The 18,562-nt window shown below is 43.0% G+C and overlaps 1 protein-coding gene across 1 annotated transcript; it reads right to left on the bottom strand.

Moving 5' to 3' along the window:
* Nucleotides 1–936: 936 nt before the first annotated feature.
* LOC107382199 (uncharacterized) lies at nucleotides 937–16,865 on the bottom strand. The gene is made up of 19 exons (XM_054751626.2): nucleotides 16,392–16,865; nucleotides 16,043–16,201; nucleotides 15,497–15,615; nucleotides 15,231–15,411; nucleotides 12,982–13,094; nucleotides 11,255–12,158; nucleotides 8,855–8,979; nucleotides 7,706–7,952; nucleotides 6,491–6,618; nucleotides 6,305–6,401; nucleotides 6,090–6,212; nucleotides 5,663–5,835; nucleotides 3,227–3,324; nucleotides 2,421–2,548; nucleotides 2,124–2,304; nucleotides 1,872–2,016; nucleotides 1,269–1,345; nucleotides 1,065–1,103; nucleotides 937–982 (listed from the first exon to the last, which is right to left on the bottom strand). The coding sequence occupies exons 1-17, from the start codon at nucleotides 16,798–16,800 to the stop codon at nucleotides 1,271–1,273; spliced, it is 3,405 nt and encodes a 1,134-aa protein (XP_054607601.2). The 5' UTR covers nucleotides 16,801–16,865; the 3' UTR covers nucleotides 937–982; nucleotides 1,065–1,103; nucleotides 1,269–1,270.
* Between the last annotated feature and the right edge of the window lie 1,697 nt (nucleotides 16,866–18,562).

Here is an 18,562-nt window from a genome sequence, read left to right as displayed (position 1 = left end):
GATTAATGATTCGTCCCAGAGAAAATGATCAGCAATAAAAATGTAAGGTTTTAATTCACAAAAAGAGATGAATCATAGTTTAATGACTTTGAAGGGTGATTCATGCTTTCTCCACATCCACACCGGACTACTGATTATACACTGGTGTTGTTTCAGGCCTCCGTTCACAGCTGCTCTACTGGGCTGCAGCTCATCTTACAAAACAAACACACCCTGAGCATTTCCCCCCAAACTCAATCACTTCCCTGGCTTTGTGTTTGTTTTAGTATCGAGAGGTTTTATTGTTGACATATAAAGCACTTAATCAGCAAGCTCTTTTATCTTTTCAACCCCCTACAACTTTGTGTCCTCCAGGTCACTTACATGAACGTTGTCTATAAGCTGGCCCGCAGATCCTTCTTCATCCTCAGCTAAATGGATCCAACTGGATTCAAAATGTTCTTTAATCAAAAACAAGTATCCAATACTTGAGCTACAGATTTTGATGAAATCGTTGGTCCCCATCAACAACGTCACTAAAATTATCGAATGAAAACTAATAAAATTACATTGAGATTTGTGGTTCAAAAGAAATAAACTAGCCAGGACAAAATGCCAGCACCCTTTGAAGGAAATAACGTGACAACGAGGACATGTTAAACCAAGGTGTGTTCTGTAATTAGCATCACAGGTGTCTTCAGTCTAGTAATCAGTCTGTCTGAAGGTTGTAAGTAGTCACTGTGCCATTTGGCATCAGGGTGTGCACCACACTACGTGGACCAGAGTTGCCTGAGCAGATTACAGTTCTGCGTTCCTCTCACTACAGTCACTCTTATTCAGAAGTTTAATGTCCACTGGGCTGTAAACAACCTCCTAGACGAGGCTGCAAGAGAAAAACGGATGTTAATGAAACAACGCCCTGGAAGCTGCAGGGTAAAGAACAAAAACACAGATGCCTCCAGAGATGACTAAGAGCTTTTATTGGTGGTTAAAGGAGTAGCGTCTGGTCCAAAGGAGAAAAAAAAGGGGTCAGAATTAAAAAATGCAACAGTTAGGCAGGATTGGATTTTTAGATATTAACTTACCAGATTGTCATGGACTGATTTCAAGCATCCTTCTTGCAACTGAAAAACAAGAAACGTCCTGGCTTTATTCACTCGTACCTCAATAACTATTTTAATGTCCTATGGAATCATCGCTGCAACCAACTCCAGTTTCTATCAAGTGTTTTCTACCGGAGTTTATTAAAGCACTAGTCAAGGCTGGAATGGGGAAAACCGTTTGATTACCATCAATGACCAAAGCATCCCTCAACACAGGGCCCATCGTGTGGAGAGCAGATTTCCGTTGAACACATGAAGTAGATCTGAGGAAAATAAACAATTCATGCATTATGAGGCTAGTCATGTCATTTAAAACCAGCTGCGGGCAACCAGCAGTTTTCAACATGACCTTTTGGCACATCTCACCAGGCATGAGATTTTGATTTAAAATAGACTCATCATCCTTGTTGGATGAGCGGAGTCATTTAGCTTTTATATAAGAAGACAGCAAATTCCACCGTAGCTTCCAACTGATGACCATTTCTCCTGCGGATTAAGCTGAACCCAGCAGTTTTAGTGGAGGTATAATTTTATTGCCAAGCCAGAGTAATTGCTTTATTCACTCACTAAATATGAAGGTAGCAACAGAAAATTGGCTGGAAACACACCAACTAAATTAACCCCTGGTAGGAATCATTGATCTAGAATGTTCTACACACCCATTAAGCCTACTCCAGCTAGGGATACTGGTATCTGTGCATCCCTAATTCCAGCCCCTAGTAACTGGATTTGTAAACACAGTTAATGCATCTTCATACGTCATTTCTGCAGCTCATTGCTCAGCTTTACCTCTTCATCCATGTCCTTCAGCTCACCATCAGGAAGGAACTGGAAGGTGCTAATGGTGAATCGGCGGGTCTGACTCCGTGGAGAAGGTGGTTTCGGATCACTCATCACCGTCTGAGGCGGAGCCGGGTCTAAAGGATTGGGGCATCTACGGATCAAGAAAAGTAAAAAGGATACATCAAAACAGATTTTCCCATTCTTGGGTTGTTTCTGGGTCCTTACGATTGTTCCTTCCCCTCTGATGTTCTGACATACCCGTTGTAAAGCAACACCCACACAGCTTTCCCAGAGCGGGGGTAGGCCACACAAAAATGCACCAGCAACACCAAACTGGGGTCGGGGGAGTTGAGGAGCCGCACTTCGAGGTGGAGGGGTTTCCCCAGCAGCATGTGCAGGGGCTGGTGATACTGTGGGTAATAGCTGCTGTACTCGGCATCTGATATTAGATGGTCATGTTATTAAGTTTGCGAACAGTCAAGTGTTCAAAAAGCAACTATATATTCATTTATGTGTAAAAACAGTTTGTATTGGTGAAAAGATAGGATTGTGTACCTTTGGCAATCCTAAGCTGAACACCAAACACCCCCTGAGTATGAATTTCAGGACCAAAGGTGGGAGTTTTTACCACGTAGCCCACACTCAGAACGGTTCCTGGCACATACCTGCACTCCACCAACAACCTAAAACAGATGGAGTAAAGGTATGATTATTACAGTCCGAGGAGCAAAAAGTCTAATTCTTCATGTCCTTTCAGTTCTCTGGGTTCGTCACAGTCAGCTTGTCACAATGTTTAGATCAACTAAAAGCAGCCATTTGGTTTCTGACCCAGTCAGACAGCCCGGCTAAAGCACCAGCTCTGGATCCCAAACCTGAGACACACATTATCCAAGTTACTCAGAGCTTCACCTGCATCACCAGCAGAGCATCGGCTGTGGAACAAACTTCACGTCTTTAATCCTCACATTTAAGAAAACACTGACTCCATGTTGGTTTCTGTGGGAACACCACGGCTCTTATGGGTTCAAGGCTGCTCTCTTACCTAACCATTCTGACTGGAGACAATAAAAGAAGATTTAAGTCCAGATACTCATGATGCATTCAGCAGTTTTCACGAATGAGGTATCATGCGAGATTCTCCACAGTAAATTAAACATTGTCCTATAGAGCTCAGCCTGTTGATGTTCTTACCAAATTTAAAGTTTGTACGTCTGTTAAACCCAGTTCTTTACTGGAAACGCCATTATAAAAGGTGAAGTGTGCCGAGCAGCACGAGGTCAAACTGAGCAGCAGAATCTCAGCGTGGGCTGCAACACAACTCAGTGCGTTACCGTGGTTACATGGACAGAGCATGAGCTGACCTGACAGGAGAATCCCTAGTGATGGTGCCATAGTTGAGGCTGACAGTTTGCACCACGTTGGTGATCTCCAGCATATAGACCACCGTCTTCCCCAGAACCTGTCGGCATACAGAATATATTCAATATCAGATATCAGGTGGTGTTTGTTGTGGGAATAAAACATGAGTTATGCTGTGATTCATTAACAAATCCTTAAAAAGGGTTTTAAATAATAAATGATAAACACCACCATCATGTTTACAAGCCCAGCAACCTCAACCACAGAGTGGTTTCCCGTCTTCATTTTTGCTTAGTGTCAAATCCTAAAAGACTAACTGTACAACAGGTCAGAAAAAGACATGACACAGCATCAACATGCAAGAAGCCTGTGACTGGCGCAGAATCACACATCAGATTGCCACATGTCGTCAAGGACAGCCGTTAACCCAGTAATGACCTGGACTTGTTTCAGACAGCCAAAATATTAACACAAAGTTTTAGGGAAATGTTTTAGGACGGCAATAAAAGCTGCACCCAAATCTCACTGAGGACAAAGACGTACAGGAAGTTTATACAGCCGTTCTTTAAAGGTGCAATAAGTAGAAAAGTAAAAGTGACATCCTGCAGTAAAATTTGGTTACAACAACCACTTTAAATAGTAAAAATATGGTAAATGGCCTGTTATTGTATAGCGACTTCTTAGGGTTCTATAACCTCCCAAGACACTTCACACACAGTCATTCACCCATTCACACACACGTTCATACGCTGGTGGGGATGAGCTACTAGCCTGGCCTGCCAGACTTGTCCTCGGTTTAATTCTGCACAGAGAGAGTCTGGTAACTCAAAGGCAGAGGCACATGAGGGGCGGGACTAGGCCGCTCAAAAATAACCAGTCATAAAAAGAAGACGGACTGTACGTAGTAAAAAAATAATAAAAGGCGTCTGGCAACAGAGCAAACATTTATTTATTTTAGAAGGCTTTTAGCGCCTCTACTTGTTGTGGTTTTAAAGACATGCAAGTCATTTAGAACAGAGGAAAGAGCCACAGCGAACGCCGCGTCGCTGTGTGTGATGTCCGCAACGCTGTAGTTTTTTTTAGCTGTAGTCAAAGATGGCGTCTGGCGACAGCGCAAACATCTTTCTTAAGCAGAAAGGCTTTTAGCGCTTTTACTCGTTTTACAGACATTCAAATCATTTAGACCAGAGGAAAGAGCCGCAGCAAACTCCGCTTCAGTCGCCATGTTTATGACAAACTTGGCATTATGGTGTGTGGCGTACGCTACTCAGCACTGATTGGCTCAGTTAGAATTCTCACGGGGTGGTTTTTTTTGTATAGGAGAGTTCCCAGGGTAAAACCACATAAATCTAATAATTTTATTCCCAATACGACACGAGGGCTGGTTCCAGACTGACTAAGTAAAGCAGTTTTAGATGTTTAAATAAAACATTTAGATGGGGCTTCTGGCTGTCAATGTTTGAAAAATTGTATAAGTCCTAGTTTTTATTAGGTTAGTTTAAAGGGACTTTACAGAGTTTTGAATTTTTATGCTCGCGATTGCCCCCTCAGACCAAAAGCGTAACGGCAGCTTCAATAGTAGGCTCGTGCACGAGGAGCGCATGCTGTACGTGCACACTCCTTAACTCCTTAACGAAAATAACGGCTGAGACAGTCAGCTTCGTGTGTGTGTGTGTGTGTGTGTGTGTGTGTGTGTGTGTGGCCCGGAGGACAGAGGGCAGGAGAACGCGCAGCTAATTAATTTAATAATTTGGTTCTGTACCTTTCTCTTCAGCACAGCCGACAAAGGTTTATGATGGGTCAGTCCTCCTGCATGCTCAGATCATTCCCTTCCCTTGCTTGAAAGTTCCAAAATGAAAGTTGAACCCACATCTTTTTTATCTGTCAATTCAATGCCGTTCGGCGAGTGTCAAATAAAAATTTGGGCATCTTACTGTAAAAAAAATATACCATTAATGTAAAAAAGAAACTCTAAATAAACTATATTCTCATCTAGAACGAACCCGGGTCTTCCGCACGAAAGACCGATGTCTAACTAGGCGAGCTAACGCGCCAGTGACATCACTTGTATCTGTACCATGTAAGAACGGTTTGGAGGGCTATGCCTGAGCGTGAACGCGCATGAAGCAGCCTGCTCGACCCGAGCAGCTCTCTTTTTCTGTGATTTTACAAAAAACAGGCAATCACAGTAAAAATGCCAGGGCTCATTCTACAGGACCAGGGCATTGCAGGAGAATGTATGAAGAAGAAATGTATTATTTCTATACATGTTTTGGCTGTCAAACTTCCATAATGCCCCTTTAATGTGTAAATAAAGGGTTGCCATTTCTGCCCAGGCTAAAAGTTTTGTATTTAGGAAATAAAGTTTGGGTAATTTTATGAGAAAATTCAATAAGCAGATCCTTTGTTTTGGGTTCAAACTTGTGTTTCCATCTCACCACTCTGCGTGTCCCACAGCCATCCATTGGGATATTGAACAGGGCGTACTTGGTGGTCGCTCTCAGAGGTTTGCAGGTGGCGTTGTTTGCAGCAACAAGCAGAGCAGGAGAGAGAGGGGGGTCGGTGAGGGAGGCAGGCACGGAGAAGATCATGTGGCGGTCAATAGTGCACTCTGAAAGGTGATTCAAACACACAAACAGATACAGAAAGGTCACATGAACAAAAGGTCAGAAATCCATTGATAATGAGCGCTAAGATTCCTACAGCCTTTTCATATTCTGTGTCAGTGCCAGCTTCAATCACGCTGTGCTGACCCCGAATATGCTTCTTCACACACCCAGCAGCTGGAGTACTTACTTCTATGTCCTCAACTGCACTTCGCTAAGTGGCGTGAAAATGCCAGTAGGAATACAGGGAGTAGCTCACCATCCATGGGGTAGTAGCAGGCAGGGGGGTGCTTGTTGAAGCAGCAGCCCATGGAGAGGCACCGTGTCTGGGATATGGAGCTGGATCCACAGGGGAGGCGATATTCACTAGGAAGGTTGCACTCTGAGGGGCAGCATGACAAATGTCAGACACACCGTTGAAATAACTGACAGGACTGGACAGAAAAACATCTTTTTGGCGAGCTGAACTCCTACCTTGCTCAGACCTTGGAGTTACAACTGGACAGGAAACCTGAGCCTCCTTTTTCCCACCGTCGGTCATGTAGATCACACTGACAACGTACTTTTCACCCTTTTAGAGGAACAGAAGAAGAGTGGCCTGTACATAAAATAACTGCTAATACAAAAGGTCACATGCTCAGTGTGGATGTCAATACATGCCTGGACGCTCATTTGACAGTGGGAATGCAGCTGCAGGAACAAATGGATTCTGCCATCCTTGCCCTCGCTTGGATAATACCCACAATCCTTTGGAGCTTCAAGGAGGTTCATCAGATTCCCCTTGATGTCTGAAATAAAACTCATCTGTAGTTTTGTTGTTTTAAAGAGTACAGCTTTACAGGAAGAGTGAAGCATTAAAACCACCAAGCAGCTCAACACGCGGTCTCCACACAAGACTAACCTTATAATACCAAAACCGCTTGGTTCAACAGAACGTGTGTGCGATTTCAAATCTGACCAGGAACCATTAAATCAAAAACACTTGTGCGGTTTGGGAAAATACTCATTTTAAAAGAGTAAACAAATGATTAGTAAACCATGCTTAAACTTAAAAAGACTAAAGCTTTTGCTTTATATTAAAAAGGTGTCCTGTGTGACTCACTCAGCTACTGCAGCATGAGCTAACTGGTTTACGTTTGAGGGTTAATGTTTTTGTAGTAGGGCTGCACAATATATCAAAAAGTTATCGTCATCGCGATAACAGGACGTGCGATAGGCCCATCGCAAAGCACGTCAAAAACGACGGAAATGTTTGGTTCAAACATTTCCATCCGTGTCATACATCAACTTTTTGTAAACCAGCTCTGTTTTTTTTACGCGGAAGTATTATATGACCAATCAAATGTAGCCCTTCTGATATGTGGCCAATCAGATGGGTCCGTTTACGTAGACCCTCATGGAAGAGCTGCCCCGCGCTGCTCGGCTGTCTCCATTCGAAGGTTGAGATGTTTGCCAGCCACCGCTCTTGTTTTAGGCATCACCACTTCCTCCGCGCGCCGACATCGGAGCATCAACACTGCATACTTTAGTATTTGTTCATTTATCGTGAGTAATATCGATATCGCAATATTAAGCACTGTTATTGAATATCGCAGGTTTTCCTAATATCGTGCAGCCCTATTTTGTAGCAAAGCTTGAAATAAAGCGATGTTTCTTTAACAGCTGGTTGACATTATTCTACAGATAAAACTACAATATTCACGTCTTTCTTCATGTAGAGAGTTAGCTTAAAGGGAGTCTAATGCTAGCAATCATACTTTGTGTGCAGGACTACATTAGGAGCACTGGGCCGCAGAACTTGCCGACGGTCATTTGGGCATTTGCCCCGTTGCAGCTCACAGTTTACACCTTGTAGCTACTTCGACACCATCGTACCTTTAAGAAAGATTTCTTTAGTGGGACCAGGGGGAAGCACTACTTTCATATGCTGGAAAGAGCAGAAGACCTCCGTTCTTGAAACTGGCGGGCTGATGGAGGGGCTTGGCGGGGTCGGGTGTTTGACTGAAACCACTGGAGCTGGAGTTTCAGGGGCACTCTGATATGGACATAGCAGATCCAGAGTCCGATTCTGCCCAACTGAGAAGTCCCAATACTTTACGAGTGAGGAAATGGTTGTAGGAGTCTAAGGAAAGAGAAAATCAATATGAAAATAAATTCACCAAGGGCAACCACACAGTTTCCATCTCCTGCATTTAAAAATAAAGTGTGTGAACTTATCTCATCTGAAAAGAACACTGAATTCTCATCGCTGACCAACACAAGAGCAGAAAACACTCCACCTTGCACAGATGCAGGCATCACCGATGCTTCTGATTGTCCAGGTGGGATCCATCTCAAACATGAGCTGCTGCTCTATGTTCTACTTACAGGCAGATCTAATCATGCAAACTGCAAGTATCAGCAGCCTTGGCTCGTTTTCAGCTTTACTGGACAACCTTTTTAGGTTTTAAAACAAAGCGTCAGCTTCAAAGGATCCTTCAAACAATGAAATCAAACATGCTGCATATCTGATCCACTTTGAGTCCTTCTCCACTTAAGTGATAATTATAGCTATGAAGTAAAACCCTTTACTGTTACTAAACAAGCTGCAGACTATCATGAGAAGTGGCATCTGCCTCATGGCCTCCTGATGGGGCAGAAGAGCAGTCGCTCTTCGTAACTGTACTTCAGAATGAAGCCAAGATCTGTCGGACCCACAGCTATTACACTAATACTACGTTTTTAGCGTGCTGAGTAGGTTTACAGCACTACTTGTGGATGTCTGTTCGGTCTTCAGGACATCGTTCATCTTGGTTGTTTATTTATGCCACCTGTGCTACTCCACATCTGAATTTCCCCTCTGAGGATTAATGAAGTATTTCTATACAACCATCTCTTATGATCATCTGATTTGCACTGCCATGCAGCTGCATTTGAATCAGAGGATGATTTTACACTTATTGAGGAAAATCAAACATTTATGAAACACAGCATTTAGAATTGCATAAATTCACAAGATGCATGTAAACACATACACACTCTTACCTGTAGCAGACTGTGGCAGGAAGGCAGAGGAGACTGCAGGACTAACCCATAGCCTGCAGTCCTCTGCAGCATGTAACCACACTGGGGGGGGACACTGGACAGGAACTGCCATGTGTTCAGGTTGTCTGAGGTAAAATAAAAATAAAATAAAAACATGAAATGGTAATTTTGTTTTTGTAACATATTTGTAAAAGCTACCTCAATACCACAGCCACATTAAAGAATGTTTGAAATCAAGACCAGATGAACAGAGTTCTTTAGCCATGATGCTCGTTTTTTCTGTGCATGAAAATTTTGAGCTAATTAGTTTTAAAATTTCCTCTGAAAAATCTTTAAAATTAAAACCATCTCTGGTGAATTTAACATAGAACTGAGCACCAACTGGTCGTTCAAGAAGCAGTCTACACAAATGCTTACTTCAGTTTGTGGGGTTTATGGTATAATAAACTTACCCCAGAGGAAGGCTGGAGTAGGGAGGCAGCTTTTGAATTACTTGAGTTTGCTTTGCAGGACAAAACAATCAAGTGTCTTATTTTGAGTTTCTGCTGTAATCAAAATGTTTGTAATTGCTAATGTGGCAAGGTGGAGAAACGAGGGCCCAGGCAGGATTCAGTCCCCAGACTCTCGGGTGAGAGTCACGCGCACTAACCAGTCAGCCAAAGGGACATCCCCTTGGCCAAGAAGCCAGGGCACATGGTCAGGTCAGTGACGGGACGCTCACACCGATATCTGTCAAGTTCTGAGAGCAGAGTCAGGAGGTAGGCTAGGAATCATTTTAAGCACTACAAAACCTCTAATTAGCATCTTCTATGCATAATTTTGAACATTTTTTTAAAAGGGAAATTTAGCAGTTTTTGTTCGCAATTAGCACCACCTAGTGTCCACTTTATTTAACAAGTCATAAAAATGAAAATGAAACTCCTTGCTGTGCGTTCGTGTTTGTAACACCTTAATTCAACAGCTGAAATGTCTCCTCAGCCTTCATTAGTTTCAACAGGAGAGATTCATCACTAAAAACAAATCAGCTGTGTTCACGCACTAAAACATGCAGAAATCGTGTCAGAGCTCTCGCGATTAAAGCAGCTTTCCGGAGTTTTCCCCTTTCAGGAATAATGTATGATTTGTCAGATATCCGTAAAAGTGATCATCTTATGTACTGTGTGATCTGTCAGCGATACATCTTTTTGTCTCGCTAAGCACGCCCCCTGCCCCGCAGAGCTCTGTGCAATAGGAAACTGTGCGCCGACCAGAACCAACCAATAGCGTTGGACTACCGCTTACATGCTTCAAATTTAAGGAAGTACCTTGGCCGATTCAGAGTTCATGAACTTTTCACGGACAAGTAAGTCTAAAATATAAAAATATGAGAACACAACATGACATGAGAATAATACTCGTAAAACAACGTGTTTTAGCTCCGTTTGTCGGCTACAGAAGCACACTTAACAGAAACGTGAAGACGCCACCTTAAAAACACAGATGGGAGAGTGATATGCTTGTCAGCCACTAGATGGTGCCATCGAATAAGAGAAATACTCCAGAAAGAAGCTTTAAGAAAACTTCCCAATGTTGACTCAGCTGACTCCTATTTTGGTCAGGCTTTCACGTTTTTCAGCTTCATCAGTAAATGATTTGTTTAGTCTGAGGCTCCACCATGATAAATACATTACAATAAATGCTAACCAGGTGTAGCTCTTCTGTTCTGTGGTTGCCATAAAGTGAGACTTTGAGACATCAGGGCAGCGGTCTGGAGATGCTGAAGTTACAAATGGCATGCCCTGTTCACGAGAAGCAGCAGCGAGTTTTCATTCACTCTTCACTTGTCAGTCATACCGCCCGTGCCAACGTAAAGATCAATCATCAGCAGGAACTTCAGGATTCCTTGGCCAGGACAGGAAGTCCACTCTTAAGTTGTTCTAACCGTCTGATTTATGAGTGCATGCTGATTGTGGTGGTGGGTGTTCTAGTTATGCAAAAGTACTTTTATTCAGTTACACTATGTATTTGGTGAGATCAGGTTACCAATTTGGAACACTTTCATTATAACTTCTAATAAGTAATATTCAAATTCAAGGTGATTGTCACATTTTATTAATAATAAACCACAACAGAGCTCAGCAATAAAGCGAGTCTAAAATGTTATTAGTGGAAGAAAAAAAATAAGTCCTGCATTAACCTTTAGATCTGAAGCTCTTAAATGTTCACAAACTTGTTCCATTTGGAAAACAAGTTCCGAGTTACTCCAGAGTGCCAATGAAACGGGCCAAAGATTAGGATAATTTACGATTAGAAAAGAAAACATTGTTATTTAGCCTAAACTAAAAGAGGCATTTAGTGTTTAACTTCATGATCTCATGAGAAAAGAAAACCCAAGTCCACTGAGGGGACAGAAAGCCTGACCTCTGACTTGTAGGGACTGCGGGTCAGCGAACGGCAGAAACACCATCATCCTCTCTTTCAGACACTTGAGACGTGGAGAGTGAGCCGTGAGCCAGTCTGGGGGTGTGCTCATAGTGTAGGGAGTTCTCTTTGGTGGAGGCTGGATGTTCGGATAGCGAGGTAAAGACGGATAGGGGACCTGGTATTGTGGTAAGGGGTGAGGATGGTAGCCTGGTGGTTCCCGAGGCTCCTCCCTGGGAGGTGCCACACCTGTAGGCAGCTGAAAGTAGGGGGGGAGATAAAACTGTTTGGGGGGGTATTCTGGAGCATTAGAGGTGGGAACGGGTGGTGGAGCAGCAGTAGAATAGAAAGCCGTCTCATGGTAGGGGGGTACAGGAGGATGAACTGGACTGGTTTGGGACGGATAACCCATGGGTTGATTTGGTGGAGGGGACGGTGGAGGCTGGGTTACTGGTGCAGCAGTGGTTTCAGGAGGGTAGTATGGAATATAATGAGAAGCTGCTGGGTGTCGGACATCTTCAGCTTTTGGAGCTGATGCTATGTAATAGACTGGAACATGAGGATAATTAAGAACATATGGATGCTGAGGAGGCTGATCAGGCCATTTAAAAACATGATCAGTGTTTTCAAAAGGATTAGGGGGAAGAGGGTAATGCAGCTGGTTACTAAAAGAGGGCAACTTCTCAGATCCAGAAGGATGCTGGAAGGGCTGGAGCTGGGATCCTGGGGAGAGGTAAACATCAGAAGTCTGAGATGGGGGAGAAAGAGGGGGGGTTAGACTGGGTTTGATGGGATCTGGTGGGTGGCCAGAAGAAAGAGTGGGAACACTGGGAAATTGAGGAGTGAATGGGCAGGAGAGCACATAGTGGTGATCATCCAATAACAGCTGAAGTTGCAGGTTATCCTGTGAACATAAAACAAGTCTCATTTTTTGTTTTAACAAACCCGATACGTGCACCACTCAGTCACATCGTAGCCTAAAGAGCATTTCCACTTTTTAAACCACCATTTCCCTGCAGCCCCGCACCAAATGTCCACCGTTTAACAGTAACATGGTAGACAAGGTTTTAGTACTGGGTTCTTGCACCTACACAAAAATCTAATTCAGGCTTAAGGTTATGATTCACCCATGCACGGAGTGTATTCATTCACTCAGAAGAATGACTTCACTTCCTTCATCTCAAAGTGAAAGTTACTGTCCCGTTACATTTTCAAGAACCCTGCCAGCAGTCCCAGAACTTTCCAAACCAAGGAAATGCTTCAGAACTCAAGTCCAAGGATTTCAGGCACCTGTAGAGACCTGGTGCTAGTTTTGACTCGGACACTTGGTTCTCCAATTACCTGGTATACAGAACAGGGCTGCACCATGTAGTCACTGGGTTATGGACAAAACATTTTAACAGCTTCCAATATACTTTAGACTCAAACCTAAATGAAAATGTACTTAGCAATAAACAGAAAACGACAAATGAACTGAACATGCTTTAGGCTTTAAAACAGGCATTAAAATCAGTTGACTCAACATCCTCCTAATAATTAAAGTTCTGCACCTCAGGCAGAAGAGACGAACCACTTAACATCTGATAAATCGAAACAATAACACAATCTTAGCATTTTCTACGAGTCTGGAAATCAGTGATGAACTTTGGTCATTCAATATGATGCACTACAGCGATTAGAGTGGACCGGTCCAACGCCGCCAAGGTTCTTTAAGCGGCAGTACTTACATCAGCAATGAGACACGGAGCACTGTGGGCGATGAGGAACATAAACTTCTGAGGTTGGGAATCAACCTGGAGTGCACACATTTCAGAAACAAATGGACCTCTTGCTCCATTCACTGCAAGAGACATGGTACACCACATTTCTGTAATCAATCCAGTCAGTAACAGACACCTGAGGCTTGAGCCGTTATTGAGGCTTGTAACCAGTTTGAGCTGGTCCAAGTAGACTGCTTTAGTAAATGACTATTGCCTGTATGTTTATGACGTTTAGGAATATCACCCTCTGGGATAAACTCTCATAACACCAATTACGATGAAGTTAAAAAAGGTATTTGGGTAATAAAAACATTTAATTCAAACATTAGCTTCAAGAACCTCAATCAGAGCATTCGGCAATCTAAAAAGGCAAAACCTTGTTTGACAACTAGGGGTGGGCAATATAAACGATATAAGGCAGAAACTATATAAAATTGGGTAATGATGAGCGTTTTTGGCTATATCGCAATACCGCCATATCGTGATAATACATGATGTCACTAATGGTGCTTTTATAGGACACACCATGCAGGCATATCAACGTAATATTACCGCAATGGTATGTCTAGAAATGCGCCATGCCGGCATGGAGTTGCGCGAATATTGCAGCATTTGTTCCGCCTCACTTGGTAGTAATATTGCTGCATCAGCCCCTCGCCTCTGACGACTAAACGCTTTTCAGCCCCGCTAATCTCTTTGGAGCGACTGTGGGAGGCCCCCCCCGCAAAAGAGGGTGGTTGCGTTAAGTCACGTGTACTGCGCGCCGGATGCCAGTCGGAAGGAAAGCCAGCTGGACGCACGCGGAGACCATGGAGCTTTTGGCCGAGCGAGCGGACGAACAGATTAGTCGCCTTTTTACGGGGACGGTGAGAGACAGCCAGCTGTTTGACAGAGTGGTGAAAACACTGGCTGAGTGGGGCGTCAAGCGGGACAAAAAGCAGGTCACATCAAAGCTTAAGGTCCTGAAAAGAAATTTCATCAGTCTGACGTGTCTTCCGACTGACGCTGAATGCGCGACCCTGTACGTCACATGCGGGGGGGCCGTCCAGCGACCTCTCCTTATCCCGTCTTGGTTGGAGAGGTGTCTGATGGCAGTTCATTCTAGCTTCAGCTTTGCTACTATAGATGCCAAAACCCTCCTCAGGGTGCCAGGGCAAATCCCGTTTTAAAAACGCGATGGTCCTACAAAAACAGCTTAAGATGTGCACCATGCTGACATCGGGACAACAGAATGGCAGTGACTGCAAGCATGGAGTGGGCAGAGGAGGAGGCCTACATGCCTCAAGAGGCATATATTTGCCACATGAGATTATTTAGGCCCTGTCCACACGTAGCCGGGGATCTGCCAAAACGTAGATATTTTTCTACGTTTTGGCCTGTCATCCACACGAAAACGAAGTTTTTTCACATGAAAACAGATCTTTTTAAAAACTCCGGCCAAAGTGAAGATCTGCGTTTTCTCCGTTTTGGGCGTCTGCGTGTGGACAGACAAAACCGGAGTTTTAAGGTCCGCAACGTCACTTTCCGCGACAAAAAAATGCTGACATCACGTGTGCGACCTGTGTTTACACTAGCCGACAGCATGGATGCCCTCAGAGCTGCGCTCGCTTTATCAATTGTCCAAGCGCTTTTTGCTTGTTTGTTATTGCAAGTGGAATTACTGCTCCTTGCGGAAGACCACAGACGAAGGACGAGGTTAAGAACGGGGGAAGTACTGCCGCCTACAGGTCTGGCATGTCCATAACAACGTATTTATCCGGGTACGTGTGGACAGAACGAGGTGGTGTGGATGCAAATTTTTGGAGGGGCGGATATTCGTTTTTTAAAAAACCCGGCTACATGTGGACTAGGCCTTAAAATCATGTCATTTTTACATGTATAAACAGAGGGGGGAAAATATTGCAATATATCATTACCTCACATGCTTCAGATTATATATCGCAATATAGATTTGAGGCCATATCGCCCAGCCCTACTGACAACCCTGATAAATTTGAAGCAATAAGAGAATTACTCCTGTTTAAATACACATCTATGCAATAAGATCTCCTTTCATAAACGTTAATATGAGACCTTTGATTTTCTCCCCAGTTATCCTAAACACTAAATATAGATTCTGACTTCATGGGGGCTAAAAAACAGCCTAAATAACTTTTCTAATGTGATTTTGTGCATCAGAATTTCCTGTTTATTTCAACAAAAAGCAGAAGGCATACCAACAACACCCATCAGTGGCAGATCATGCTCCTGTCCCTGAATCTGAACTGCCATGCCGTAGCTGGAGCAGAAGACAGATGGGACATCCATGGAGTGCAGGGGGGGACCTGCAGACATCATCGGGCAGGACAGCTTCAACGGGGATCCCAACCACAGCATGGGTAGCACATAACTACCATTCTGGTAAGAGATGGAGTAAAATTAGCACCAGCTGGCACAAAGTCACAGGAATACTACAGTCAAAGATAACAGGTGGTGAGGAGACCTCCTGGAGAATGTAGCATCCGTCATACGGCACAATCATCTCCAAATCACTCCATGATGCCTTCACCGAGTAACCACAGTAGGAAGGCAGCTGGAAGATGGAGAGGGGAGAGTTGCTTCCTGGAAGGGGAAAAAAAAGGAGCTGTGAAAATTGCTCACTTGAATTTTTTTGGGGTCATTTCACAACTGAAATGGTACTTTCACATCGATGTATTTTACCATATCGTAATCAATTCATTTTAAGGTCATCTTCAAGTTCTCATTAAAAAATATTTGCTCTGAACATGTGTGTGAAAGAGAGCGAAGTATTTTTGTGTGTGACGGTTTTTTACTTTAGATCTTTATCATTTCAGATCACATCACATCTGATTTGAGGTGATTGTATGCAACTGTAATTAAAAGCTCATCTAATTGCACGACAGTTGCATGAAACCCTGGATTTAGAAAAGTTTCAAGCATTAGGGGTATGACAGCAATCATAAATAAGCCTTTTTAAATTAAACCAACGATTTTCTCTTAAAAAGCCAGTTCACACGGATAAACGTACTTCTGTCCACTTGCAGGTGCGTAAATCCTGGACCAGAAGCAGTCAAAGTCATGTCGTCATCACCGCAATCCACCAGAGGGCTCATCACTTCCCAGTCTGAGAAGTATGGGCTGGAATCAGGCGACAGGCCCTCAACCTTCCCCTGAACCTCAGAAAAACCTAGTGGAGAAAATAACCATTCATAAAATGACCTTTTCATGGTACAGCCTACATTACCCAGAATGCAACCCGACCACCACCACCAACACACTGCAGTGTCCATGTCTTCGCAGCTCTCTGGGCCAGATAAACGTGCAACAATAAAATAAAGAGTAAGTCACAACAACGCAAAGGCTAGTTACTCCTTGACCTGCAAAGTCTGCTTGATATCCATCTTCAAAGTGTGGCGCCGACGCCCTTTCCTCCGCCCAGACCTCGCCAAGCGTCCAAGTCCTGCTGTTAAGCGTGAAGTTGTCACCAGTTTGATCTGGTTCTGGCTCGCCGACGTGTGTGCGCGTGTGACCAGCAGCGGAAAACCCATCCCAAGCCTCCAATAGTCCAGGCAGACCGGGGTTGGGGTTCCACGTCACCTGTTGGACCACAGCGTGGGACGGTGGCTGCAGTCGGCGGTCGTCCCACCCGGTCGGGTCAGCTCGGTCAGAGGACGAGCCATCTTTCCTCCGCCCTAAACTTACGGAATAGCAAAGCTGAAATGTATAAAAATAACATGGGATGACTAAAACAAACACACTTATTCTCGCTTTTAACTTGCAAGACATCGCCGCTTTGAAGAGGCTCTTGTGCGCACTTAGGAGTCACCTGCGCGCGACGCGAATAATTAAGACCCATCAAGCACGAGCCAATCAGAAAGCAGCTATTTCCCTGCGTGCGGGGGGGCCAAAGTCAACCCATTCGCGTGTTTCCTGAAGGGGAATCTCTCTATTAATATTACATTTTATTAAGAATTAAAAGTACTCGATTTTTTAATCATTATTTTTGTATTTTAGACTGACTAAAACATCTAAAGCTCTCTAAAATCAGTTTTAAGGCATGTGAGTGCCATAAGCTGATGTGCTGCAAAAAGAAAAGAGGACGATAAGAAACTCTGGAAACACCATCATGGCTTGAAAAGATAATAATCAGCAGAGGCAACTGAAATGTGTGGATATTAACTTTTTTCTACAACCAAATAAAGAACTAATTGCAAATAATGTGTTAGATATGAAACATTTATCATTCCCAAGTCGTTACATTTGTCCATTCAGATGCTTTCTTTTCATTCATAACAAAGTTTTAGATTTCTACAAATAGAATTTTATGCATTTATTTTATTTGCTCTTTGCTAAATCTTATTTTCAAGACAGCCCAGCAGTTTGATTTATAAATAGTAATTTAATCAACTGGAGCCTTGTAAATAAATACATATGCTCCACCTTCACACGTGAATACATTCTGCCTTTAAATGAATATTTGAGTATTTGACTGAAAAGTGGGTGTGTCCATAAATGGGCAAACAGGGACATCCGATTATTATGAAATTAATAGAACTTTTAAACTAATTGTCCCTGTAATGATACGCTTAATAAAATGTAAAATATGCTGATGATGAAACTTTAATTGTTTTAGCTGCTTGTGTTGTATTTAGCTGTTTTTGATTGTTTCAAATAAAGAAATATTCTTAGCAACTCATCTTTTTTATGCTTTACCAATTATAAATTAGTCTGCATAAAGACAGAATGTTCAAAAGTTGCTGCGTAATGATGAGAAGTGGGCGTGTCCCCCCCCCCCCCCCCCCAATTTCAGCAAAACATTTAACGAACCACTGGCTGGAGTTTAATGAAATGCTCAGAAAAGCTGATTTATAGGGTTCTTACTGTATGTAGGGCAATTTATATACCTATGGTCTGAACTTGCACAACCTCAGACAAGAATAGAAACACTGACTATGTAAATCTGACCGAGGCTGTCACAATTCACACGTGAAAGGTTTAGACTGTACATTTTATAGAAACCCACATGTTGTGTTTGGAAACTCCATTGACTCAGAAACCATGCTCCTCTCAGCATCCTCTGACAATTCACAGTGATATGAGAAACCATCAGGGGGTCGCACGTAATGGCTTTGAATTACTGTCAGGAGAAAGTGCTTCCCCTGGTTCATTCCCACACCCACTGAAAATTATTCTGCTCTCAAATAATTTCCATCGCAGTGCTGCTACAATAAAAAAAACAGACACACACTAATGGCTCCATTAGAACCCAGTATGCGTCACTGCATTACACAAAATTATGTCACACAGAGCTTGTGAGAGAAATTTGCAGTGGGAAACATTTAAGCACAATAATCTATAAGGTGTAAAAAAAGTATATATATATATATATATATATATATATATATATATATATATATATATATATATATATATATATATATATATATATATATATACACACACACACACACACACACACACACACTCAACAAAAATATAAACGCAACACCTTTGTTTCTGCTTTGATTTTTCATGAGATGGACTTAAA

Source organism: Nothobranchius furzeri, chromosome 7, assembly GCF_043380555.1.
Source record: "Nothobranchius furzeri strain GRZ-AD chromosome 7, NfurGRZ-RIMD1, whole genome shotgun sequence".
NCBI classification, from domain to species: domain Eukaryota; kingdom Metazoa; phylum Chordata; class Actinopteri; order Cyprinodontiformes; family Nothobranchiidae; genus Nothobranchius; species Nothobranchius furzeri.
This window is presented reverse-complemented; position numbering and strand designations above follow the sequence as displayed.